The 27739-nt window shown below is 42.7% G+C and overlaps 1 protein-coding gene across 1 annotated transcript in view; it reads right to left on the reverse strand.

The window, feature by feature from the left end:
* Window positions 1–1688: 1688 nt before the first annotated feature.
* The window catches only part of LOC138569907 (macrophage mannose receptor 1-like), a 1155048-nt gene continuing 1128997 nt past the window's right edge, over window positions 1689–27739 (reverse strand). Inside the window, exon 30 of the mRNA XM_069648336.1 lies at window positions 1689–2044. Within this exon, the coding sequence (XP_069504437.1) occupies window positions 1797–2044 (248 nt within the window). The 3' untranslated portion in view covers window positions 1689–1796. The remainder of the gene's footprint in view (window positions 2045–27739) is intronic.

Raw genomic sequence — 27739 nt, forward strand, 5'->3', positions numbered from 1 at the left:
GTCAGGCCTAGTATGGTAGTCGGCAACACACATCTGTGTTATAAGTTATTAGCAGCCGAAAAAGGGACCCAAGAGAGGTCCAGTTGGTAAAACCAAACCCAAGAGTTACTGTGGTATGGACCCTGATTATTATTAGTAGAGTGGGTAACCAGGCTGTGACAGAAGACAGAAGGATAGAGCGAAAAAGAAAGGCTATCCCTGCCTACAGTGCACTCTCAACTAGGTTGCGGTGTTACAACGCCTGTCTAATAGTGACAGAATAAGAATGAAATTACCAACTTCTATGATGTGTAATACATTCAGCCTTGTAAGTCCAATACCACTCTCCTCCAGATTAGTTTAAATCGGAAGAGACTACAAGTAAAAGAAGAAGCATTCCAGGGGGGGTAAAGAGGATAGATTCTTCCTCTTTAGAGACTTGTGTGGCATCTAATGGGATAGACAATTCTTTAATAACCCATTGATTGTCACACTGAGCCTAGGTTGCTAGGGTTAAAAATGACACAAAAAGGAAGAGGATAGATTCCTATTCCGACAACACAAAGACAATACAGTCACCACTTCCCATACAGAACTCATTTTTACTAATGGGAAGTAGGACGAAAACGGTTTGCTCAAGCTAAAAAATAGGCAGATTGGTGCCTTCTTAGATGTAACAAACACCGTCGACCGGTTTCAGTAGCCTAACTTTGATAAAGCCACATTCATCAGGACAGTCTAAGCTTCCTCAAACACTGGTATATTTCTGTTCATGGCCTGTAAGAATGTCATTTTTTTCCCTTGTTCCCTCCCTTGCCTGGAAGCGCTTTGAAACACATTGTGTATAGGCGCTATATAAATAAACTATCATATCATATCATATCATATCAGAACAATGCATGTGTCTTTGTTGCACACATTTAGACACTCTTTGAAGGATGTGTTGGGCACACATTCCTTTGCTCCAGAAATACCTGTGTGAATCCTACTCTAGTTGTGCATCTTAGATTTGCAGAAAAAATGCCCATATTGTTTGAGTGCATTTTTGCACCAGTGTAATGTTTCCCTTAGGCATAGTCAATTTGTCTTTGTGCAAACATGCATTAAAAGAATTTGTTTTTTGCCATAGGGCAATTTTTGGCATAGTGCTGATTGTATTTGCAACAGTGCAAAGTTTCTGTAATATCAATCATCTTTTTTTGGTATGCATATATCTATTTAAAGCTCTATGCCTGCTTGGATAGATCCAAAACTGCCTCATGCCCTTTATTTTCCTTATTTTACAAATGTTTCAAGTAATTGGTCTGTACTGCAGCGATATTTCTGCACTTTGTACAGCAAATTATGTAAAGGTTGACCCATTGGTATTAAACACATGTCGGCAGCTGTCATATTGCGGCAAGGGAATCAGAAATATAACTGTTTCACATTGAAACGTCGGCGGTTATCTTATTGCACAGAGGCATCAGAAATATCATTGTTTCCCATTCTCACTGCACCCCTTTTTATTTCCACGCTTCCTGTCTCTGGCACGTCAATCCTGACATCTAAATCCTTCCTTTATGTCAACTAGGGAAGTCATCAGACCACACAAAAAGAAGTAGGAGCAGACAAGTAGCAAAAGAAATTGGAAATGAAGAATTCCACTTATTGAAGCAGATAACTTTTTACTGAAAAACACTGTCAAATATGCACACAAATAAAATGTATATGAACAATATATTTATTGACTTTAATAAAAAAAAACAGTTTCAGGCAAAGTAATTATCACATACACTATTTGATCATAGTCGGGCAGGCCCCTTTGTTGTTCTGCATTAGGGGATAGCACGCTCATTCTGTTCAATATTGGTCACAAGGTCCTTTGTGTCACTTGTCCCGGGCACAGCATCACTGTTGAAGTACAATGTGTTGTCAAAGGTATTTGCTGGTAGGAGTGGGTTCTGTTTTCGCTTGAAGAAGAAATAGACCGAAAGGATAGCACCTGCCAAAATTAGACAGACCACAGCAGCTACAATTCCAGCTGTACTATGGGAAGCTGCAGGCTTATTTTCAATTTTTGAAGCTGTGAAAAGAAAACATTATGCAATTACTTGAAAAAATTGTGGTGAAAAAAATTCTATTTGGAGAAAAAGTCTTATATTTCTTTGAAGGCAACAGGAGATTATATTTAGTGGTTGTAACACAGTGTGCCACCTTTGGAAAGATAATATGCTTGCAGCATGCAAGGAAAACTTTCCTTAGAATTCTTGGAAGGCGTTTGAGGGCATTTATAGGTAGCATGTCAGAGGACATAACATATCTTGTCAGAACAATGCATATTTTTTGGGCAACCTACGGTCCTTAGCACTTTTTGCAATTCGCCCCTAAATAAATACGTTCATTTTTTTCAGACAAACATCGAAAAGCAGAAGACATTTAAAGATGAAATGTAACGACTTTGTAGACAACATTTAGGTTTTGGTTCCACTACAACTGTATAAATCAGAGGTTTTTCTTGGGGCCAGGGTGTGAGGGTGCTATAGCCCCATGTGTTTTGGTTGTAGTCGCGGATAGAAGCTCAGGTGCTACAATCAAAAAGCTAGATGGCCCCCGACTCCCGACAGTCGCGACATTAGTGAACCCCTGAATCTTTTCCAGACCTAGTAACACCCATGGTAGAAATTACTCACTGTAGTAATGCAATGATAACCTCTGTGAGTGTACTGAATGTGTTCCTGTGGGAGAAGGTGAATATACAGACTGCTTTTTGTTGCCAGTGTTTATCCCTAGTCCTACACAGGCCTTTGTAACTACTCAAAAGGAAGAAGTCACTGTGAAAGTTATTTTTCTCTGTTGTGATGTCACACCAGTGGTAACCAAAAGACAGTGGTAAGAATTATGTCTATTACTCTGCATGAGGAGGGGCACAGGGCCTCGTTACAAGTTTGGTGGCATGGGTTAAAATGGCAGTACAGTACTGGTAATCATCTGTCACCTTATTGGACCGCTGATCGACGAGTTTGCAGATAAAGCGTTCATTTTCCTCCAGCAAAAAGCGCTAGGTAAATCACCCACACAAAGTGCCTGATTTACCATGGCCGAATGACAGCTCATGGTAAATCTGACAAATTCCCCATGGAGTCCTTTCCCCACTCATAATCCCCTGGGACTGAGTGGTGGTAATGGTAAACATGTTTGGCAATAATTCCAGAAGAATTACAGCCAAACCTCTGAGGCCCAAGCCTCTCAGTCACTAATCTCGCCTACACTAGGGGACAATCTTGCAGTTTATTCTGTTCTCCTCTGATGGCAGTCAAATTGTGTCTGGGTCACTTGTTACCAGGCAGAGGGTATGTGATCTAATAGTGAGTTCAGGCTTGGTGCTTCCCTTTGGTCAAAGGATACTACTGATTTGTGTACAGTTCTCCCTCTGTAATGGCACAGACAAGATATCAAAATGATGGAACAGAAACTGTCCAGACAAATCACGAGTCGTTATATTTATTTCAACGTATTTCTTACATCACGTTCTGATGTTTGTAGTAGGCCTACAAGTATGATAGGAATGTCATTTCTTTGGTTCCTCTGCTTGATGTTTCTAAGGAATCAAGCTGCACAATGATGAGCATGCTTAGGTGAGCTTATTCAAACACATTCTCAAATATTTTCTCAGTATCAAAACACATTGGACCTCATTACAAGTTTGCCGGTCCGGGAACTACGGTACCAGTATGCTTGCTAAACTATGAGTTGTGCTCGCGGGTGCCTTTCTTTGGACCTGGCGGGCAGAGTGGGACCCACGAGCAAAGCATGTTGGATGCACCGGCTTCCCCATTCCCATTGAGCCCAATTGGGCTCAATGGGAATGGGGAAGAATTTTTTTCGGTGCCCGGGAATGGGCAATTACCCGGTCCGCCGGGGTTGCAATACCCTGGTAATTGCCCATTCCAGGGTGGCGGAGGAAAAACTAGTCCGGCGGCAGCCGGCTGTCCGCCAGGGTCGTTGTGTATAGTTGCATTACAAATATCCAATAAATAAATATTGCGTGTTTCTGTCGAATTGAGCTATCAAGAATATTATCTGTGGTTTGTTTCAGGATGTTCAAGCTAAAATAGCATAATTATGGCATGCATGTTTGGGCTTTGTGACCAATCTTTTTAGACAGATGCAGAAGGTACAAGAGTCGTTGAGGGAGAGGTGGTATCCGTTGAAATGACCGAAACCAAAAGAACCGAGGAAGAAATGACCACATTTTTTTGGCCTATTTCTTTCAAAATGTTTGTACATTTTTATTAAAATATAGGATTGGGGAGGGACAAGGGTATTAGTTAAGGTAGGGCGAAAGGGGTGGGGTACGGGGGACTCCCTCAGCATTATTAGAAAGAAAGTGCAAAAAGCAAGTAGGAATTTTGGTTTTTCGACCCAAAAAATGCAGTCATTTCTCCATTCGTTTTTTTTTTTATTCAGTTAATTCATGGACAACCGGGAGATGTAGTGTGACAAATTGGATTCTGTACAAGGATGAGTAGGGGTAAAATGGCCCACTCAGCACCCACACTTCTACAAACCAAAACACAATGCAATCATAATGGTAACACAGGGACAGTTAAGAGCTATACCTCCTTCACCTTTTGTGGTAACATGGGCAGAGGGAAAGCTATGCTCTTAAGAGGGGTGTGAAGGTGAACCAGTAGTGACCCACCAACAACAGAGTATCACATTCCAAAATGAAGGGAATGTCCAATCAAGGTTCTGTAAGAATATATGTATTTTAGATCGAATAGAAAATACTGTACAAAAAACCCTCTCCAAAGGAAGAAAAGAGAAGATGTGATGGACTGGAGAAAGTAGCACTGTGAGCCGAGTTCCATGGGTGGTAGGTAATTCACTAGCCACCAAAAAGCATATATTTTCTGAAAACAGGAGTGATCGTGACCTACCCAGTCTCTAGGGTCCAAGTAGACCGAGGGGGCAGTTCAGAGTCAATAGTACCTGGATTCAGTTCTTGGTGGGCTGGCGCAGTCAGACCCGATGTCGGAAGTAGATGCAAGAGGATCAGGCTCAGTTCAGGCACTTTGGATTGTTGATGCCCCAGCAGCAAGCAGGCATCGAGTATGGGTGAATGTGGGTGCTTGATGCAGTAAAAGGGCGGCTCTCAAAGATGCAGGTCAAGGCGGTCACTGGAACGCTCCATAGTTGGCCAGGCCGAGTCAGGCTTTAGCCTCCAGGGAGGGATCAATGGGTGACACTCCAGCAGTTCGCGTCGGTGGGCGGCGGTCATCAAACTGGTGATCTTGGGTGTGTTGATGTGACATCAATGGGGTGGCAGTTCAAGAGCTAGCTGGGCCGGGCCGTGGTTGTAATCCCACAGTTAGAGTCAGTGTGTGACTCTCCAGTGATTCGGTTTGGGTCCAGGCATTGATCAGTCGAGTCGGGCCTACCATGTGACAGCTTTAGCTAGGACACGATGATGTGTCAATTTGGTTGAAAAGTGCAAGCAATGTTCGATGCAGAGGCGGGGGCGTATCAACCAGCGCCGCCAACTTCCCTCTGGTTCCAAGTGCGATGAACACAGAGTAACTGGTTCAGTGTGGTAGACAGAGAGCCTTGACTGGTCTGGTCCTCCGGTTGCTGGGAAGTCCACCCAGGGGGACTCAAAGATAGAATGGTTCTGTTCACGGTCTGTTCACCCAGCTCATGAGATTCTGGTGCAGAGTAGAAGGTCCTGTTCCATAGTAGAGGTTACTCCTGATGTGTCCAGTGAGATCTTCAGAACAAATCTGCAGAATTAAAGGATCCAGGAACTGACGGAGTCGGTTGAAGAGTTGGGAGATTGGGAGATACCTTCTTTTAAAGGCAAAAGTCCTCTGGGGATTGTAAAACAAAAAGATGTGGATTATCGCATTCGAGGTCTGTGCGCTAGTATTCACTGTTGGTGTTGATACTGGAGAAATTGAAGTGTGAGCTGCACTACCACCTACGCCAGCCAGTCCACCCTGGCTGGTACCAGAAAATATGTACAAGAGGGGAGTTGAGGTGGAGATGCGCTGAACACCATATGAATAAGGAGCACTAATTATAAAATTGATGCTTTAATTGTTGTAGAAACAGCCGACACGTGTTTCGACACGCAGGTCGTTTTCAAGGCTGAGTAGTCACATGCAACATTTGATTTATCATATTATTCATGACAGAAAAGAGGATACAAAAGATTGTAACAATCACATTGAATTTGAAAAAAGTAAATACAGACCATATCACATAAAGTTAAAAAATAGTAGTGACATATAGCAAAAAAGATAGTGACATATAGCAAATATCATAATATTATATGAATAAGAATCATTGGCATACCGTAAACCATGGTTGGAGGGTGGAGTAAACAGAAGCAAACGGTAGTTGAAAATAATGAAACAAAAACAGAAAATATACAGTAAGAAACAAGCTTAAACATTTGAGGAATACATCCTTCCTTAAATGGAAGAACAAAAGAAACACATAAAAAGGGGATTTCCTTGACCTATGCGCTACAATACCGGAGCCCCCAATCAAGCATGGTGTGCACACTTCACCCATGCAAATAATGAAATTGTGAACTAATCGGCACCAAAAGTTAAAGGACACACGTTGAGTAGAAACCAATAGCTAATGCAAAAGATACAAGATCAAAGTAATAAATTGAGCTTACCACAAGAACACAGAGTATATCGAAGAAATCAATAAATGGGAAATCCCTGTGTAGAACAAGCATGAATGTCAGTTGGACAACTCAAAACAAAGGATTGCTGATAATTTTAAGAAAATACAAGATATAACCCAAAATATTCGAGTCTACATACCACAAGAAGCAGAGCGTTATAAGTATTACGCTGGTGTCAAGTCCAAGCCGTGATGGCCGTAACCAATATATAACCTGAAAACCAATCAGTAGAATATCTAAGTACTTCAGCCAGATAGTATGGAATCAAATCACTGACTATTCAGCAGCAAAAGATCAAACTCACTCGTTGGATCGAGCAATCACAGTTACAGAGGAATTCCCCAGAGCAGTCATCTGTACCAAACATTGGAAAAAGATAAAGAAAAGGCAACCGACGTCACAGCGGTGACGTAGGTTGCGTCGCATGCATCTGGCGTCGCGTGAGTGACGTCAGATGTAAACAAACAGTAAAAGTGAAAATAAAAATAGGACTAAGCCGTCAAGTAGGGATAGTATAGAGAAAACTACTAATATGTGGCCGGTAACCAAATACTAATTAAAAAAGAGAAGGAAATAGTAGAAAAGAAGCAGCAGACGTCACAGCGGTGACGTCCGTTGCGTAGAACGCAGTTAACGTCGCCCTGATGACGTAAGTATATTCAAACAACCTATTCCAATGGTAGGGCATATCAAATATTTAAATTGAAATGGAAAAACATTTTTTATTAAAACTAAGGGTGCCAGTGCACACGAGCATGATGTAGCGGCTCCGGCAAAGTGCGTCTCCATGTCCTGTTCAAAAAACATACAATCCATTTTGATTCATTAATCAGAATTATTATAGAAATACAGACATCTCGTGGTCTGTGTTGAGACCCCGTGTGGTACAACGTAATAAGCAAATAATTTTCGCCTCCATTTGGCGCAATTTCAGCTCAAGGTTGCCACCCCTTTTCCCCTTATGAGCCTTCATCAGACCAATAAAGCGCAAGTCAGCAATGTCATCTAGCTGATGTTCCAATTGCCAATGAACGGCCAAGGGTGACTTTGGTTCAAGCATTTTAAGGCTAGACAAGTGTTCCCGGATTCGGATACGGAGTTGACGAATGGTGCTACCCACATACAATTTCTCACAGGTACAAATGATAGCATAGACCACATGAGTAGTCTTGCAATTAATAAAATCACGTATTTGAATTTGAGTTCCAAAATGGTCACAAAAGGTTTTGCATTTAGCAACAGCCCAAGGGCATTGGTTACAATTACCACATTTATGAAAACCCCCCGGTTGTTTTAACCACATAGAAGAACTTGGTTGGTTATCAAAAAATGAAGGACTCACAATACTTTTGATCGTAGGTGATCTTGTAAAGGTAAATTTGGGCTTTGGAGTCAAGAATGGTTGTAAATCTTTGTCAAGTCTTAGAATATGCCAATGCTTTGCAACCATTTTATATAGCAATGAAGAATCATTCGTGAATGGAGTGATTAGTGAGATATGTGAGGGATGCTCTTTTGACCTAGTCACATTAGTCAGGAGGTCACGTTGATGAGTTTGGGTGAATTTGGAGTAAGCCTTGTAAATAACTGAACTCTTATACCCTCGATTGAGGAAGCGTTGATTAAGGATATTGCATTCTCTTTTGTAGTCACTGGATAGAGTACAATTACGTCTGGCTCTATGAAATTCTCCCGTTGGGATGTTATCAATAATAGCACGTTGGTGATTGCTCTGTGCAGCCAAAATTGAATTTACTTCAGTAGGTTTTCTAAAAGTATTGGTAAGTACAGTGTTTCCTACAACAAAGATATGTAAATCCAAGAAGTCAATTTCACATGAGTTCAAAAGACCAATAAGGCGAATTCCAAACCTATTGGTGTTGGCATGACCTAGAAAAGTAGTGAAAGAGTCTTCAGACCCTTTCCAAATTAGAAAAATATCGTCAATGTAACGACGCCACATCACAATATTTGACACAAATTGCACTTGATTGAGGATATGCGTTTCTTCATAGAAAGACATAAAAAGGTTAGCCAAGGAGGGTGCAAACTTGGCCCCCATGGCAACCCCCCTCACCTGCAGATAGAATTGGTCATTGAAAATAAACATATTGTTCCCGAGTACAAATTGTAAGAATTGCTTCAACATAGATACATGGTCAGAATAGGATGCTGAGGTGTTCCTAAACACATAGTCAATTGTCTGTAGTGCTAAATCATGATTGATATTAGTATAGAGTGCAACTACATCAATTGTTGCCAACAGATAATCTGGTTCCCAAATAATATCTTGCAAGGACTGTAAAATGTGGGTACTATCACGTATGTAGGATGGCATTTGTATAACAAAAGGTTTAAGTGCCTCATCCAGATATTTCGAGAGGCCTTCAGTGGCCCAATTGATACCACTCATGATGGGCCGGACCTCAGGTAAGGTCTCAAAAGGTTTATGTATCTTCGGCAGAAAGTACATGGTCGGTATGGTAGGATTAGTGTTGGACAAAAAATGTTTCTCATCATCAGTAAGAAAACCTCTTTGATACCAGATGTCAATTAATTCTAGGAGACCAGTTATCACACGTTTGACAGGGTTGGAGTCAAGAGTTTCATAGCAACCAGGGGTATGCAAATGTTTGCAACCCATAGTTATGTAGTCAAAAGTATTAAGTATAACAATATTGCCCCCTTTATCGGCCTCCTTGATAACAATTGAAGGGTCTTTGGCCAAGTTTTGCAGTGCTTTCCTTTGCTTAGTAGTAAGATTACTTATTTTGTTTTTATGTGAGACAACTAGTTTGTCCAAATATGAATGGATGTCTTGTGTGAGTGCTTGGTTGAAGGTTTCAATGACATTATCTGCAGGCAGTTGAGGTGTAAATTTAGACTTCGATTTCAATTCTTTGAGATTCAAATGCAGTGGGTTGATATTTAAATCTTGAGCAACATCACATGACTGTGAACAGACCTCGCGATCTAGGGTGACTAGGGTCTCAATTACATTTAAATCCCCAATACTGAAGGAACTCGGGGGATCAGGTATAGTTTTCGGTTGATACATTTTGACTTGAGTAGCAAAAAACTTTTTTAATTTGAGTTTCCTCAAAAATTTGAATAGATCGACCTGAAAATTCACAAAATTAGTACCACTGCTGGGAGAAAAAGACAGACCTTTATTGAGTGCAGAATTCTCGTCATGAGACAAAGAACGGTCAGAAAGGTTGATCACCAAATCTGAATCAACTATAGTCCCAAACGTTTCTTTGAGCGCGTCAAGATCCCTGAACGAGTCATGTCCTCGTCCGAACTTCCGCTTCCGCTGCCGCTTACCCCCCCTCCTGCCCCTGGTGTGCTTGGCATGGTTGGAGTAAACACGGTTGGATGTTTGGTAAATCTGACTTGTTTGGTGTTGGCAAATCTGATATTGCCCTTTTTGTAGCGCCTGATTTCGCCCACAAAAAGTTGTCCTTTTAAATTGGGAGTTACACCAGGCTGTGCCTCATTAGCATCTGATTCAATTGGTTCTGTTTCTGAGTCTGGATCAGAACTAGCAGGGGTAGTAGTTATTGAAGGTGGTTTAGAATGGGTGTTGATATCATCATACTTGGGTTGAAAAGTATAGACTCTATCCTGACGATAATCTTTATCGTCACGAAAATATTTACGAAATTTACGCAGCTTAATTTCGTCTTGATACTCAACTAAGATTTCATTCATTTTTTCAAAATTCTTATGTTTAGTTTCTTCTGCATTAGGCATTTGACTGATTTCCTCTTTAATTACTTGAATCTTAGTTAGAACACGTTTATGCTCTCTAGTCGCATGTAGAATTAGTAGCTCCAACATATGTTTGGAGCTTTGGTTTAAATTATCTACCCATTGTTCTGCTAGATCCGCATCCTCTTCGTGATCAAAATTAGGGAATGTGAGAATCCGTAAGCCTCTAGGGATAAGATTGTTCTCAAGATAATTGGTGAGCGAAGCTTGCTCCCAATACTTGTTAATTTCTTTTTTCGAAAGACGTTCGAGTTTAATAAATTTTTGTTTAAGAGTCTCAGGTGCTGAAGAATTACGTTTGAATGGATTTTCTGTGCTACCCCTAGGGGCAAATAATGCTGCCCTATCCTTGTCTCTATTAGACATATAATCAGCCATTATTGTGCAGTGAAGGTCAGCAGGCGCAGACTAGCGACAATAAATGTAAAACAAAAAGATGTGGATTATCGCATTCGAGGTCTGTGCGCTAGTATTCACTGTTGGTGTTGATACTGGAGAAATTGAAGTGTGAGCTGCACTACCACCTACGCCAGCCAGTCCACCCTGGCTGGTACCAGAAAATATGTACAAGAGGGGAGTTGAGGTGGAGATGCGCTGAACACCATATGAATAAGGAGCACTAATTATAAAATTGATGCTTTAATTGTTGTAGAAACAGCCGACACGTGTTTCGACACGCAGGTCGTTTTCAAGGCTGAGTAGTCACATGCAACATTTGATTTATCATATTATTCATGACAGAAAAGAGGATACAAAAGATTGTAACAATCACATTGAATTTGAAAAAAGTAAATACAGACCATATCACATAAAGTTAAAAAATAGTAGTGACATATAGCAAAAAAGATAGTGACATATAGCAAATATCATAATATTATATGAATAAGAATCATTGGCATACCGTAAACCATGGTTGGAGGGTGGAGTAAACAGAAGCAAACGGTAGTTGAAAATAATGAAACAAAAACAGAAAATATACAGTAAGAAACAAGCTTAAACATTTGAGGAATACATCCTTCCTTAAATGGAAGAACAAAAGAAACACATAAAAAGGGGATTTCCTTGACCTATGCGCTACAATACCGGAGCCCCCAATCAAGCATGGTGTGCACACTTCACCCATGCAAATAATGAAATTGTGAACTAATCGGCACCAAAAGTTAAAGGACACACGTTGAGTAGAAACCAATAGCTAATGCAAAAGATACAAGATCAAAGTAATAAATTGAGCTTACCACAAGAACACAGAGTATATCGAAGAAATCAATAAATGGGAAATCCCTGTGTAGAACAAGCATGAATGTCAGTTGGACAACTCAAAACAAAGGATTGCTGATAATTTTAAGAAAATACAAGATATAACCCAAAATATTCGAGTCTACATACCACAAGAAGCAGAGCGTTATAAGTATTACGCTGGTGTCAAGTCCAAGCCGTGATGGCCGTAACCAATATATAACCTGAAAACCAATCAGTAGAATATCTAAGTACTTCAGCCAGATAGTATGGAATCAAATCACTGACTATTCAGCAGCAAAAGATCAAACTCACTCGTTGGATCGAGCAATCACAGTTACAGAGGAATTCCCCAGAGCAGTCATCTGTACCAAACATTGGAAAAAGATAAAGAAAAGGCAACCGACGTCACAGCGGTGACGTAGGTTGCGTCGCATGCATCTGGCGTCGCGTGAGTGACGTCAGATGTAAACAAACAGTAAAAGTGAAAATAAAAATAGGACTAAGCCGTCAAGTAGGGATAGTATAGAGAAAACTACTAATATGTGGCCGGTAACCAAATACTAATTAAAAAAGAGAAGGAAATAGTAGAAAAGAAGCAGCAGACGTCACAGCGGTGACGTCCGTTGCGTAGAACGCAGTTAACGTCGCCCTGATGACGTAAGTATATTCAAACAACCTATTCCAATGGTAGGGCATATCAAATATTTAAATTGAAATGGAAAAACATTTTTTATTAAAACTAAGGGTGCCAGTGCACACGAGCATGATGTAGCGGCTCCGGCAAAGTGCGTCTCCATGTCCTGTTCAAAAAACATACAATCCATTTTGATTCATTAATCAGAATTATTATAGAAATACAGACATCTCGTGGTCTGTGTTGAGACCCCGTGTGGTACAACGTAATAAGCAAATAATTTTCGCCTCCATTTGGCGCAATTTCAGCTCAAGGTTGCCACCCCTTTTCCCCTTATGAGCCTTCATCAGACCAATAAAGCGCAAGTCAGCAATGTCATCTAGCTGATGTTCCAATTGCCAATGAACGGCCAAGGGTGACTTTGGTTCAAGCATTTTAAGGCTAGACAAGTGTTCCCGGATTCGGATACGGAGTTGACGAATGGTGCTACCCACATACAATTTCTCACAGGTACAAATGATAGCATAGACCACATGAGTAGTCTTGCAATTAATAAAATCACGTATTTGAATTTGAGTTCCAAAATGGTCACAAAAGGTTTTGCATTTAGCAACAGCCCAAGGGCATTGGTTACAATTACCACATTTATGAAAACCCCCCGGTTGTTTTAACCACATAGAAGAACTTGGTTGGTTATCAAAAAATGAAGGACTCACAATACTTTTGATCGTAGGTGATCTTGTAAAGGTAAATTTGGGCTTTGGAGTCAAGAATGGTTGTAAATCTTTGTCAAGTCTTAGAATATGCCAATGCTTTGCAACCATTTTATATAGCAATGAAGAATCATTCGTGAATGGAGTGATTAGTGAGATATGTGAGGGATGCTCTTTTGACCTAGTCACATTAGTCAGGAGGTCACGTTGATGAGTTTGGGTGAATTTGGAGTAAGCCTTGTAAATAACTGAACTCTTATACCCTCGATTGAGGAAGCGTTGATTAAGGATATTGCATTCTCTTTTGTAGTCACTGGATAGAGTACAATTACGTCTGGCTCTATGAAATTCTCCCGTTGGGATGTTATCAATAATAGCACGTTGGTGATTGCTCTGTGCAGCCAAAATTGAATTTACTTCAGTAGGTTTTCTAAAAGTATTGGTAAGTACAGTGTTTCCTACAACAAAGATATGTAAATCCAAGAAGTCAATTTCACATGAGTTCAAAAGACCAATAAGGCGAATTCCAAACCTATTGGTGTTGGCATGACCTAGAAAAGTAGTGAAAGAGTCTTCAGACCCTTTCCAAATTAGAAAAATATCGTCAATGTAACGACGCCACATCACAATATTTGACACAAATTGCACTTGATTGAGGATATGCGTTTCTTCATAGAAAGACATAAAAAGGTTAGCCAAGGAGGGTGCAAACTTGGCCCCCATGGCAACCCCCCTCACCTGCAGATAGAATTGGTCATTGAAAATAAACATATTGTTCCCGAGTACAAATTGTAAGAATTGCTTCAACATAGATACATGGTCAGAATAGGATGCTGAGGTGTTCCTAAACACATAGTCAATTGTCTGTAGTGCTAAATCATGATTGATATTAGTATAGAGTGCAACTACATCAATTGTTGCCAACAGATAATCTGGTTCCCAAATAATATCTTGCAAGGACTGTAAAATGTGGGTACTATCACGTATGTAGGATGGCATTTGTATAACAAAAGGTTTAAGTGCCTCATCCAGATATTTCGAGAGGCCTTCAGTGGCCCAATTGATACCACTCATGATGGGCCGGACCTCAGGTAAGGTCTCAAAAGGTTTATGTATCTTCGGCAGAAAGTACATGGTCGGTATGGTAGGATTAGTGTTGGACAAAAAATGTTTCTCATCATCAGTAAGAAAACCTCTTTGATACCATGTGGTCTATGCTATCATTTGTACCTGTGAGAAATTGTATGTGGGTAGCACCATTCGTCAACTCCGTATCCGAATCCGGGAACACTTGTCTAGCCTTAAAATGCTTGAACCAAAGTCACCCTTGGCCGTTCATTGGCAATTGGAACATCAGCTAGATGACATTGCTGACTTGCGCTTTATTGGTCTGATGAAGGCTCATAAGGGGAAAAGGGGTGGCAACCTTGAGCTGAAATTGCGCCAAATGGAGGCGAAAATTATTTGCTTATTACGTTGTACCACACGGGGTCTCAACACAGACCACGAGATGTCTGTATTTCTATAATAATTCTGATTAATGAATCAAAATGGATTGTATGTTTTTTGAACAGGACATGGAGACGCACTTTGCCGGAGCCGCTACATCATGCTCGTGTGCACTGGCACCCTTAGTTTTAATAAAAAATGTTTTTCCATTTCAATTTAAATATTTGATATGCCCTACCATTGGAATAGGTTGTTTGAATATACTTACGTCATCAGGGCGACGTTAACTGCGTTCTACGCAACGGACGTCACCGCTGTGACGTCTGCTGCTTCTTTTCTACTATTTCCTTCTCTTTTTTAATTAGTATTTGGTTACCGGCCACATATTAGTAGTTTTCTCTATACTATCCCTACTTGACGGCTTAGTCCTATTTTTATTTTCACTTTTACTGTTTGTTTACATCTGACGTCACTCACGCGACGCCAGATGCATGCGACGCAACCTACGTCACCGCTGTGACGTCGGTTGCCTTTTCTTTATCTTTTTCCAATGTTTGGTACAGATGACTGCTCTGGGGAATTCCTCTGTAACTGTGATTGCTCGATCCAACGAGTGAGTTTGATCTTTTGCTGCTGAATAGTCAGTGATTTGATTCCATACTATCTGGCTGAAGTACTTAGATATTCTACTGATTGGTTTTCAGGTTATATATTGGTTACGGCCATCACGGCTTGGACTTGACACCAGCGTAATACTTATAACGCTCTGCTTCTTGTGGTATGTAGACTCGAATATTTTGGGTTATATCTTGTATTTTCTTAAAATTATCAGCAATCCTTTGTTTTGAGTTGTCCAACTGACATTCATGCTTGTTCTACACAGGGATTTCCCATTTATTGATTTCTTCGATATACTCTGTGTTCTTGTGGTAAGCTCAATTTATTACTTTGATCTTGTATCTTTTGCATTAGCTATTGGTTTCTACTCAACGTGTGTCCTTTAACTTTTGGTGCCGATTAGTTCACAATTTCATTATTTGCATGGGTGAAGTGTGCACACCATGCTTGATTGGGGGCTCCGGTATTGTAGCGCATAGGTCAAGGAAATCCCCTTTTTATGTGTTTCTTTTGTTCTTCCATTTAAGGAAGGATGTATTCCTCAAATGTTTAAGCTTGTTTCTTACTGTATATTTTCTGTTTTTGTTTCATTATTTTCAACTACCGTTTGCTTCTGTTTACTCCACCCTCCAACCATGGTTTACGGTATGCCAATGATTCTTATTCATATAATATTATGATATTTGCTATATGTCACTATCTTTTTTGCTATATGTCACTACTATTTTTTAACTTTATGTGATATGGTCTGTATTTACTTTTTTCAAATTCAATGTGATTGTTACAATCTTTTGTATCCTCTTTTCTGTCATGAATAATATGATAAATCAAATGTTGCATGTGACTACTCAGCCTTGAAAACGACCTGCGTGTCGAAACACGTGTCGGCTGTTTCTACAACAATTAAAGCATCAATTTTATAATTAGTGCTCCTTATTCATATGGTGTTCAGCGCATCTCCACCTCAACTCCCCTCTTGTACATATTTTCTGGTACCAGCCAGGGTGGACTGGCTGGCGTAGGTGGTAGTGCAGCTCACACTTCAATTTCTCCAGTATCAACACCAACAGTGAATACTAGCGCACAGACCTCGAATGCGATAATCCACATCTTTTTGTTTTACATTTATTGTCGCTAGTCTGCGCCTGCTGACCTTCACTGCACAATAATGGCTGATTATATGTCTAATAGAGACAAGGATAGGGCAGCATTATTTGCCCCTAGGGGTAGCACAGAAAATCCATTCAAACGTAATTCTTCAGCACCTGAGACTCTTAAACAAAAATTTATTAAACTCGAACGTCTTTCGAAAAAAGAAATTAACAAGTATTGGGAGCAAGCTTCGCTCACCAATTATCTTGAGAACAATCTTATCCCTAGAGGCTTACGGATTCTCACATTCCCTAATTTTGATCACGAAGAGGATGCGGATCTAGCAGAACAATGGGTAGATAATTTAAACCAAAGCTCCAAACATATGTTGGAGCTATTAATTCTACATGCGACTAGAGAGCATAAACGTGTTCTAACTAAGATTCAAGTAATTAAAGAGGAAATCAGTCAAATGCCTAATGCAGAAGAAACTAAACATAAGAATTTTGAAAAAATGAATGAAATCTTAGTTGAGTATCAAGACGAAATTAAGCTGCGTAAATTTCGTAAATATTTTCGTGACGATAAAGATTATCGTCAGGATAGAGTCTATACTTTTCAACCCAAGTATGATGATATCAACACCCATTCTAAACCACCTTCAATAACTACTACCCCTGCTAGTTCTGATCCAGACTCAGAAACAGAACCAATTGAATCAGATGCTAATGAGGCACAGCCTGGTGTAACTCCCAATTTAAAAGGACAACTTTTTTTGGGCGAAATCAGGCGCTACAAAAAGGGCAATATCAGATTTGCCAACACCAAACAAGTCAGATTTACCAAACATCCAACCGTGTTTACTCCAACCATGCCAAGCACACCAGGGGCAGGAGGGGGGGTAAGCGGCAGCGGAAGCGGAAGTTCGGACGAGGACATGACTCGTTCAGGGATCTTGACGCGCTCAAAGAAACGTTTGGGACTATAGTTGATTCAGATTTGGTGATCAACCTTTCTGACCGTTCTTTGTCTCATGACGAGAATTCTGCACTCAATAAAGGTCTGTCTTTTTCTCCCAGCAGTGGTACTAATTTTGTGAATTTTCAGGTCGATCTATTCAAATTTTTGAGGAAACTCAAATTAAAAAAGTTTTTTGCTACTCAAGTCAAAATGTATCAACCGAAAACTATACCTGATCCCCCGAGTTCCTTCAGTATTGGGGATTTAAATGTAATTGAGACCCTAGTCACCCTAGATCGCGAGGTCTGTTCACAGTCATGTGATGTTGCTCAAGATTTAAATATCAACCCACTGCATTTGAATCTCAAAGAATTGAAATCGAAGTCTAAATTTACACCTCAACTGCCTGCAGATAATGTCATTGAAACCTTCAACCAAGCACTCACACAAGACATCCATTCATATTTGGACAAACTAGTTGTCTCACATAAAAACAAAATAAGTAATCTTACTACTAAGCAAAGGAAAGCACTGCAAAACTTGGCCAAAGACCCTTCAATTGTTATCAAGGAGGCCGATAAAGGGGGCAATATTGTTATACTTAATACTTTTGACTACATAACTATGGGTTGCAAACATTTGCATACCCCTGGTTGCTATGAAACTCTTGACTCCAACCCTGTCAAACGTGTGATAACTGGTCTCCTAGAATTAATTGACATCTGGTATCAAAGAGGTTTTCTTACTGATGATGAGAAACATTTTTTGTCCAACACTAATCCTACCATACCGACCATGTACTTTCTGCCGAAGATACATAAACCTTTTGAGACCTTACCTGAGGTCCGGCCCATCATGAGTGGTATCAATTGGGCCACTGAAGGCCTCTCGAAATATCTGGATGAGGCACTTAAACCTTTTGTTATACAAATGCCATCCTACATACGTGATAGTACCCACATTTTACAGTCCTTGCAAGATATTATTTGGGAACCAGATTATCTGTTGGCAACAATTGATGTAGTTGCACTCTATACTAATATCAATCATGATTTAGCACTACAGACAATTGACTATGTGTTTAGGAACACCTCAGCATCCTATTCTGACCATGTATCTATGTTGAAGCAATTCTTACAATTTGTACTCGGGAACAATATGTTTATTTTCAATGACCAATTCTATCTGCAGGTGAGGGGGGTTGCCATGGGGGCCAAGTTTGCACCCTCCTTGGCTAACCTTTTTATGTCTTTCTATGAAGAAACGCATATCCTCAATCAAGTGCAATTTGTGTCAAATATTGTGATGTGGCGTCGTTACATTGACGATATTTTTCTAATTTGGAAAGGGTCTGAAGACTCTTTCACTACTTTTCTAGGTCATGCCAACACCAATAGGTTTGGAATTCGCCTTATTGGTCTTTTGAACTCATGTGAAATTGACTTCTTGGATTTACATATCTTTGTTGTAGGAAACACTGTACTTACCAATACTTTTAGAAAACCTACTGAAGTAAATTCAATTTTGGCTGCACAGAGCAATCACCAACGTGCTATTATTGATAACATCCCAACGGGAGAATTTCATAGAGCCAGACGTAATTGTACTCTATCCAGTGACTACAAAAGAGAATGCAATATCCTTAATCAACGCTTCCTCAATCGAGGGTATAAGAGTTCAGTTATTTACAAGGCTTACTCCAAATTCACCCAAACTCATCAACGTGACCTCCTGACTAATGTGACTAGGTCAAAAGAGCATCCCTCACATATCTCACTAATCACTCCATTCACGAATGATTCTTCATTGCTATATAAAATGGTTGCAAAGCATTGGCATATTCTAAGACTTGACAAAGATTTACAACCATTCTTGACTCCAAAGCCCAAATTTACCTTTACAAGATCACCTACGATCAAAAGTATTGTGAGTCCTTCATTTTTTGATAACCAACCAAGTTCTTCTATGTGGTTAAAACAACCGGGGGGTTTTCATAAATGTGGTAATTGTAACCAATGCCCTTGGGCTGTTGCTAAATGCAAAACCTTTTGTGACCATTTTGGAACTCAAATTCAAATACGTGATTTTATTAATTGCAAGACTACTCATGTGGTCTATGCTATCATTTGTACCTGTGAGAAATTGTATGTGGGTAGCACCATTCGTCAACTCCGTATCCGAATCCGGGAACACTTGTCTAGCCTTAAAATGCTTGAACCAAAGTCACCCTTGGCCGTTCATTGGCAATTGGAACATCAGCTAGATGACATTGCTGACTTGCGCTTTATTGGTCTGATGAAGGCTCATAAGGGGAAAAGGGGTGGCAACCTTGAGCTGAAATTGCGCCAAATGGAGGCGAAAATTATTTGCTTATTACGTTGTACCACACGGGGTCTCAACACAGACCACGAGATGTCTGTATTTCTATAATAATTCTGATTAATGAATCAAAATGGATTGTATGTTTTTTGAACAGGACATGGAGACGCACTTTGCCGGAGCCGCTACATCATGCTCGTGTGCACTGGCACCCTTAGTTTTAATAAAAAATGTTTTTCCATTTCAATTTAAATATTTGATATGCCCTACCATTGGAATAGGTTGTTTGAATATACTTACGTCATCAGGGCGACGTTAACTGCGTTCTACGCAACGGACGTCACCGCTGTGACGTCTGCTGCTTCTTTTCTACTATTTCCTTCTCTTTTTTAATTAGTATTTGGTTACCGGCCACATATTAGTAGTTTTCTCTATACTATCCCTACTTGACGGCTTAGTCCTATTTTTATTTTCACTTTTACTGTTTGTTTACATCTGACGTCACTCACGCGACGCCAGATGCATGCGACGCAACCTACGTCACCGCTGTGACGTCGGTTGCCTTTTCTTTATCTTTTTCCAATGTTTGGTACAGATGACTGCTCTGGGGAATTCCTCTGTAACTGTGATTGCTCGATCCAACGAGTGAGTTTGATCTTTTGCTGCTGAATAGTCAGTGATTTGATTCCATACTATCTGGCTGAAGTACTTAGATATTCTACTGATTGGTTTTCAGGTTATATATTGGTTACGGCCATCACGGCTTGGACTTGACACCAGCGTAATACTTATAACGCTCTGCTTCTTGTGGTATGTAGACTCGAATATTTTGGGTTATATCTTGTATTTTCTTAAAATTATCAGCAATCCTTTGTTTTGAGTTGTCCAACTGACATTCATGCTTGTTCTACACAGGGATTTCCCATTTATTGATTTCTTCGATATACTCTGTGTTCTTGTGGTAAGCTCAATTTATTACTTTGATCTTGTATCTTTTGCATTAGCTATTGGTTTCTACTCAACGTGTGTCCTTTAACTTTTGGTGCCGATTAGTTCACAATTTCATTATTTGCATGGGTGAAGTGTGCACACCATGCTTGATTGGGGGCTCCGGTATTGTAGCGCATAGGTCAAGGAAATCCCCTTTTTATGTGTTTCTTTTGTTCTTCCATTTAAGGAAGGATGTATTCCTCAAATGTTTAAGCTTGTTTCTTACTGTATATTTTCTGTTTTTGTTTCATTATTTTCAACTACCGTTTGCTTCTGTTTACTCCACCCTCCAACCATGGTTTACGGTATGCCAATGATTCTTATTCATATAATATTATGATATTTGCTATATGTCACTATCTTTTTTGCTATATGTCACTACTATTTTTTAACTTTATGTGATATGGTCTGTATTTACTTTTTTCAAATTCAATGTGATTGTTACAATCTTTTGTATCCTCTTTTCTGTCATGAATAATATGATAAATCAAATGTTGCATGTGACTACTCAGCCTTGAAAACGACCTGCGTGTCGAAACACGTGTCGGCTGTTTCTACAACAATTAAAGCATCAATTTTATAATTAGTGCTCCTTCCTCTGGGGATTGGACTACAGCTTGCCTGCTTTAGGGGTCTAATCCTCACTCTTGGATGGAGTGGACGTTTCCTTCTGATGTCACATCCAGAGTGCTTTGCTCCAGAGGAAGTAGAGCAGGCAGGAAAGAAAGAGAGGGACAGTGAGAATTAAGATGGTGGAAGTCTCCTGCCATCGACCAGAGCCCTTCTTCCTATCGTAATCCCTCCTCCTTCCCTTGTCACTTAGACCAAAAGATCTCTAGAGATGTAGCGTCCTGGTGTGAGGCTACTCCTTTTGAATGGGTGTGCTCCCTTGATGCCCGGTGATAGCTGCCTGCTGTGTGGCTGTCTCAGGTGGAGGGTGTTACCTGCACTCACAAAGAGATCAAAGAGGAGGCCCAGTCTGACAGGTACCTGTCCTGCCATTTGGCAGGGTACACCCAGCTGGCCAGAGTACAAATCACCTTCCACAGCAGAGGTGACTCGCAGAAGCTGACACATGTGCAACATCAATTGGAATGTGGCGGATGTGATCATAAGTAATACTATGCACTGTGCTTAAACTCAGGCATAGCTTTATATTAGAAATTATCCTGCCACCATCATGGGGCGCTTATGATCATAATTGTTTGGATACAGTGGTGCATATCTTACATGCTGCCCCTGCGCAGCAGAGACTTTTCTGTCACTGCTACTGTCACATGGGCATCTGTGACCTCTGGACCTGCTAGAGGCCACTGGTGGAGCAGGCGCTGCAAATCAGGATACTGAAGCAGTAGGGCACATATACATACTATGCTTTTGGCATGGAGATTACCCTTTCAGAGATGGAACTACCCGCATCATTTAATAATTCGATAAAATGAAAAATTCAGCACTTTGCACCCTCCTGTTGGCAGTTCCTCACATGGCTCACAGCAAAACAGTCTGGCTCATCCTCCTTGTGAAAGTACTGACTGAGGCTATCTGGATTGGAGTTCTGGGAACCAGTGTTATTTTAGCTGTCCATGTCCAATCCTGCGGGTTATGGCCCCACGCAGTAACTTGGGGTTTCCTCCCCAGATGGCCATAAGCCACCTCAGAAGTCTGTGGTCAGTTTGGACAGTGAAGTGAACCAAGAATGTAAGGTTTCAACTTGCTTACAACCCAAACTATCACAAATGGTTCCTTTTCGATGGTGGCCCAGTTGCATTCTCACTTGGTCAAGTGCATATATTGGTATGCACAAGGTTTTTCTACCCCTTCAGAGTTCAGTTGCGCTAATACTACAGTGATGCCAAATTCACAAGCGTCTATCTGGATGATAAACTCTTGTCCAAAATCCAGGATCATCAGAACTGGGTTTTGGCACAGTCCAACCTTCAAGCTCTGGAAGGATGACTGACAGGCAGGGATCCAAGTGACCTTCTTCAGCAGTTTATTTGATGTGACATTGTTTAAGGGAAGGGCAATGGTCCATTACCCCCCATTACCCTTTAATAAAAGACTGGGTGGTGAGGAATGGCCCGATCGTTCACCGCCTGGACTCTGGCTTGGAGAGGCTGCGTTTTACCCCCACCAACTTGGTGACCTAAGTAAGTCACAGTACCCTGTGCTATCTGTCATTTGGACACCTTGATAGTCAAGCCGCCTTACACATGGCTTGAAGCACCTGTTCCGGGTGGATAGGTGGTCTTCCCTGGTATTACTGAATAGTGCCACACCGTCTAGGTCGGCGACACTGAAGTCTTTCAGCCCCATTAGGACCTGGTTCTCCATCCTCTGGAAGATGGCAGAGACATTCTTTATTATAATGGGCATAACACTAAACTGATAATGCCCATCCGGGGAGGAGAATGCAGACCTCTCTTTTGCATGATCTGTCAGACGAACTGCCAGTACCCTGCCGTGAGGTCAAAGGTGCTCAGCGCCTAACCAATCAATGAGTTCATCTGCCCGAGGGATGCAGTGTGCATCTGTCTTTGTGACAGAGTTGAGCCCTGATAATCCACGCATAAGCGGACCTTGGTTTTTGCACCACTGGAATTCTTAGAAACAAGTACCACTGGGCTAGCCCAGTGGCTGCAGGATGGCTTGACAATGCCCAAGGCCAACATCTTGGAGACTTGCTCCTTGATGGTGTCGTTGACCTTGCCAGACACACAGTGAATTCTACTTTTCACTGGTTCGGTTGTCGATATCATGGATGCACTAATCAATCTTCCCGGGAATCAGTGAGAACAGTCCTGCAAACTGATTGCAAAAAGTCAGGGAGGGTGTGATTCTCTTCCTCTGTCTTGTCGTCCATGATCAGAGGCATCACTAAGTCATCCCCTCTGTATTGGGGTTTAAGACGGTTGACGCGGATGACCCAATGTGTCTGCCTTGGGGTCTTAGGCCCTCATTATGACCCTGGCGGTTATTTGCGGACATTACCGGCATGGTGCAATTAACCTGTCCGTGCTGGCCAGATATCGCTAAAAGCGGCACATTATGACCTCTCGGGCACGAGCATTGCGCCATGCCAGTAATGTAACAACCGCCATGGTGGAAAAGTACCAAAAACGCCACTTACCGGCATCGTATGCCGTGCAAATAGTGCGTCCGCCACCTCAGCCATCGATATCAATGATCACCGCCATTAGCGGTGTTCTCGACCGAGATGACAAGACCGGCAATAGTCCGTAAGATGGGCATATGGGCCATGGTCGCACAGAGGGTCAGTGCAGGTGGCACTACACCCCGCAATGCACGACAGTGCAGGAAGAGGTGGGATGACCTAAGGCTCCGCGTAAGGAGTATTCTTTCTGCCAACAGAAACCTGGACATGGAAACTGGTGGAGGAGCACAGTCACCAATAAAAATGCAGCTGTGGGAGGAGACATGTGCCGCACTCATTGGCACCGAAAGCATCGAGGGGGTCTGAGACATGGAGAGAGGAGCCCCGACTTCATGTGACGCAGGTAGGTGCCTCTAATCCAGCCATATCAAAGTCACTGAAGTCCAGATTGATGGGAAATGCAATGATGCCTGACAGGGTTAACACAACACATCTGCATAATACTGCTTACAGGCAGTTCTGACCTCCACCTTGTACACATGCAGTATGCACACCCTTTCCGTAGCCACCCACATGCCTCCATGCTTCTACCACCTAAATGTATGTCACTGCCTCCAATGTGCAACATGTACCAATCAAAATGAATGCAGCCATCACAATGCCTGCTCAATGTCCACAGAGGCATCACTAACCCTTTCCCCCCTTTGCTCCACCACAGGCTCTCATTCGGACAGTGACGAGGAAGACACTGCCACCACACCTGCAAAGAAGGCCAGGCCGATGTCCCCACACAACAACCCTCCACCTCTGCTGGAAAAACCAAAATCCCTCTGCAGCCAAAATCAACGACCACAACACAGGCCAGGGCACAGATGTGCACCAGGCCAAGCACCATGGTAGCACCAGCATCACACACCCAGCAAGTGTTGCCCTCCGAAAGCACTGGGTCTGCCGGAAGCAGCACAATAGGCGAGACTGCTGCCACCGCAGGTGGCTCGGACGATGATGCAGGGAATGCAGATGTAGTTGTAGGTCCCCCCACTGGCCACCTTCATTCCCCCTACCTGTCCCCATGCAGCCAGCATGATGCAGGCATACAGGGGCAATCCCCTGATAACTCTTGGTCAGCCACTCCATCCCCAGTTGAAAATGTGCAGGAGGGGAGCAGCACATTCGACACGCCACTGGCATTATCGTCAGCCCCAGGAAACCAGGAGTCAATGGAACAAATAATCCAGTGCCAACAACAACTGTCCTCACTAATGAACCAGCATGTGGCCGAATGTGGGAGTGCTAGGGCCGAAATGCAACAATGTGCAGAGACAGTGAAGGCAGCAATAGTATCCACATCCAAGGACATATGTACAGAATTAGCTGCGGTGCGGCACGTGCTCTCAGACCATGTTCAGGTTTTGAGGGACATGCGTCCTTGTGGGGGGCCAAGTACCTCCTCGGCTGCAAGTTCTGCCCCATCCAGCCCCATCCGCAGATTGGCCAGGAACCTGCGGAGTACAGGCAGGGGTGCCCCGGGTGCAGGGAAAGGGGGGGCAATAGAGTCCGCCCAGTGGGACAATTCCACATGATGCACTAGACCACAGGCATCCACACACTTTTGTGGGAAGTTGAGGGAGGAGGGAAGATGGCGTGTGTTGGGGAGTTGAGCGGGGAGGGGGGATTGGGTGCGTTGGGGAGTTGAGGGGGGAGGAGGGATGGGGTGTGTTGGGGAGTTGAGGGGGGAGGTGGGATGGGGTGTGTTCAGTCAAATCACCTAACCAATACAGTTTATTGTTATGCACAAATCACATGTGTGGACATTGATCATTGTGTACGTGTGCTTTATTTGTGAACGGTCCACAGTGTGCATGTCCCAGACACTCACAGTGCCCCAAGTGCCATCTCCATGTGACACCCACCGTCCATGCGTACTGGAAGCATTGGTTAATTAGAGTCTGATGCATGGCACGTCCTTCCTGTGCATTGCTTCCGCCCTGAGGTGCTGCCCCATCCCCAACCTCCTCATCCTCATCTTCAGGTGGTTGCAGTTCAGCGTCAGGGGGCAGGGGCACATTCCGTCTGATGCACATATTGTGTAGCATTACACATGCCATGACGATCTTTGCCGCCTTCTCATGGCGGTACAGGAGTGCCCCACCAGACCTGCTGAGGCAGCAAAACCGTGCCTTCAAGAGGCCAAATGTCTGCTCAATCACCACACAGGTACGGGTATGTGCACGATTAAAGTCCTCCTCATGTCGGTTCTGTGGGTTTCCGACTGGGGTAAGGAGCCACCTCTTCAAGGGATAGCCTGCATCACCTGTATGTGGGCAACAATGTGTGTGTCAATCATGACATCAGATTTCAAATCATGACGTAACACCATGTCATGCATTCATCTCTTCCTTTGAACCCCATTTCCATGCACGAATGCAGTCACACGATGTGACCACTATATGTGTATTCCTCTTATGGACTGTTTTGCATGCCTTCAACCACTGGATGCAGGGGGGTCCAGTACCTTATGAGTGCCCATTCACTGTGTTAGTACATAGCGGTTGTTTTGGTTATATTGCTGATGTCCATGTGTTATCAATGCTCTCATCATGGCACCATTGCTGTCAGCCTCATGATGACCTCACTGAGCACTAAAAATGTTGTCATGCAATTCATGTGGGCCTCCATGTCCATGTATTGGTGTTTTGATGTTCATGTCCGTCATGTGGCTCCTTTGTGCGCAGTTATGGTGGACTGGCCTTTCAGTTGATGGTGTTTGGTGCCGTGTATTGGCTGAAGTCATTGCATGTATGTGCATTTCTTTGAACTGGATGCGGTCTGATTTTGTACAGTGCACATGCATTTGGTTGGGTCATGGTTGGGACACATCTTCATTCACATGGTAGGGCTGCCTACATCTGGCAATATGTGGTCAGGTGTCAGCTAAAGTCTGCACTGAGCTGGCTCCATTACCTCTGCTACTCACAGCCAGATGAAGTATGCATCCTTCCCCCACCCCTGTCAGCCAGATGAAGTATGCATCCCCCCCGCCCTGTCAGCCAGATGAAGTATGCATCCTTCCCCCCCGCCTGTCAGCCAGGTAAAGTATGCATTGGTACGTCAATCACCTATCCACTTCACAATTCCATGGCCATGACATGAGACTCACCAAGTAGCCAGGATCTCGGCCCTGCATGTCGCTCCATGTAGTGTGGTATTGTGGAGTTCCGCAGGACCATTGAATCATGGGTTGATCCGGGGTATCGGGCACAACAATGTGTGATGATCCTGTTTGAGTCACATACCATTTGTACATGGATTGAGTGCTATTGCTTACGGTTGCGGTACGCTACCTCCATGGCATGTGGGACCACCAATTCCACATGGGTGCAGTCGATGGCACCAATGCAACCAGGTATACCGGCCAGTGCATGGAAACCCACTTTGGTGTTTGCGATCTCCTGGGCAGACCGTGGTAAGGAAATGTAGTTGTCTATGTGCTTGAGGAGGGCATTGAGCACTTGGTTCAGCGTACGTGAGAATAATGGTTGTGCAATACCATGCAAATGCCCCACTGTGTGCTGGTAGGTGCCTGTGGCCATGAAGTGGAGCACGGACACTACCTTCAGTTGGGGGGGATAGAGGCGGGTGTTTCAATCATGTTGACGATGTCGTCGTGTATCATGTCCAGGATGGTGGTGATGGTGTCCCGGTCCAAACAGTACAGGGTGTGGATCTGCTCAGCGGTGAGGTTGAATGGACTGGCTCTGATGCGTGGGATTGGGGGCTGCCTCTGTGGTAGCACTGGCTGTGCTGGTGGGGCTTGCTGCCCCTGCCTTGCCCTCCTTCTCCTCCTGCGTCTCCTCTGTGCTGCCTGTTGTTGTAGTAGTTGTTGTTGCTGTAGCGCTTCCATTGCAATCAGGTCCTCCAGCCCCAACATTGCTAGTCGTATTGGAATCATGGTTGAGTGTGACTGGGTGTGGGAAGGGGTGGGGTGTGCTCCTTTTGTACTTGGCCAGTCTGTATTGCCTCCACCTGTGCTGATTGTGTGCACCTGTGACAGCTGGGAACACTGCACATGGCCATTTACGGTTGGTCCGCGATGGCGGTATTAGCACCATGGCGGTAAGGTACTTTACAGACTTCGCAAGGGCTTAAAGAGCATGTCCGCTCGACTCGTAATG

This window comes from Ambystoma mexicanum, chromosome 2q, assembly GCF_040938575.1.
Source record: "Ambystoma mexicanum isolate Mex_15411 chromosome 2q, UKY_AmexF1_1, whole genome shotgun sequence".
Classification (NCBI taxonomy): domain Eukaryota; kingdom Metazoa; phylum Chordata; class Amphibia; order Caudata; family Ambystomatidae; genus Ambystoma; species Ambystoma mexicanum.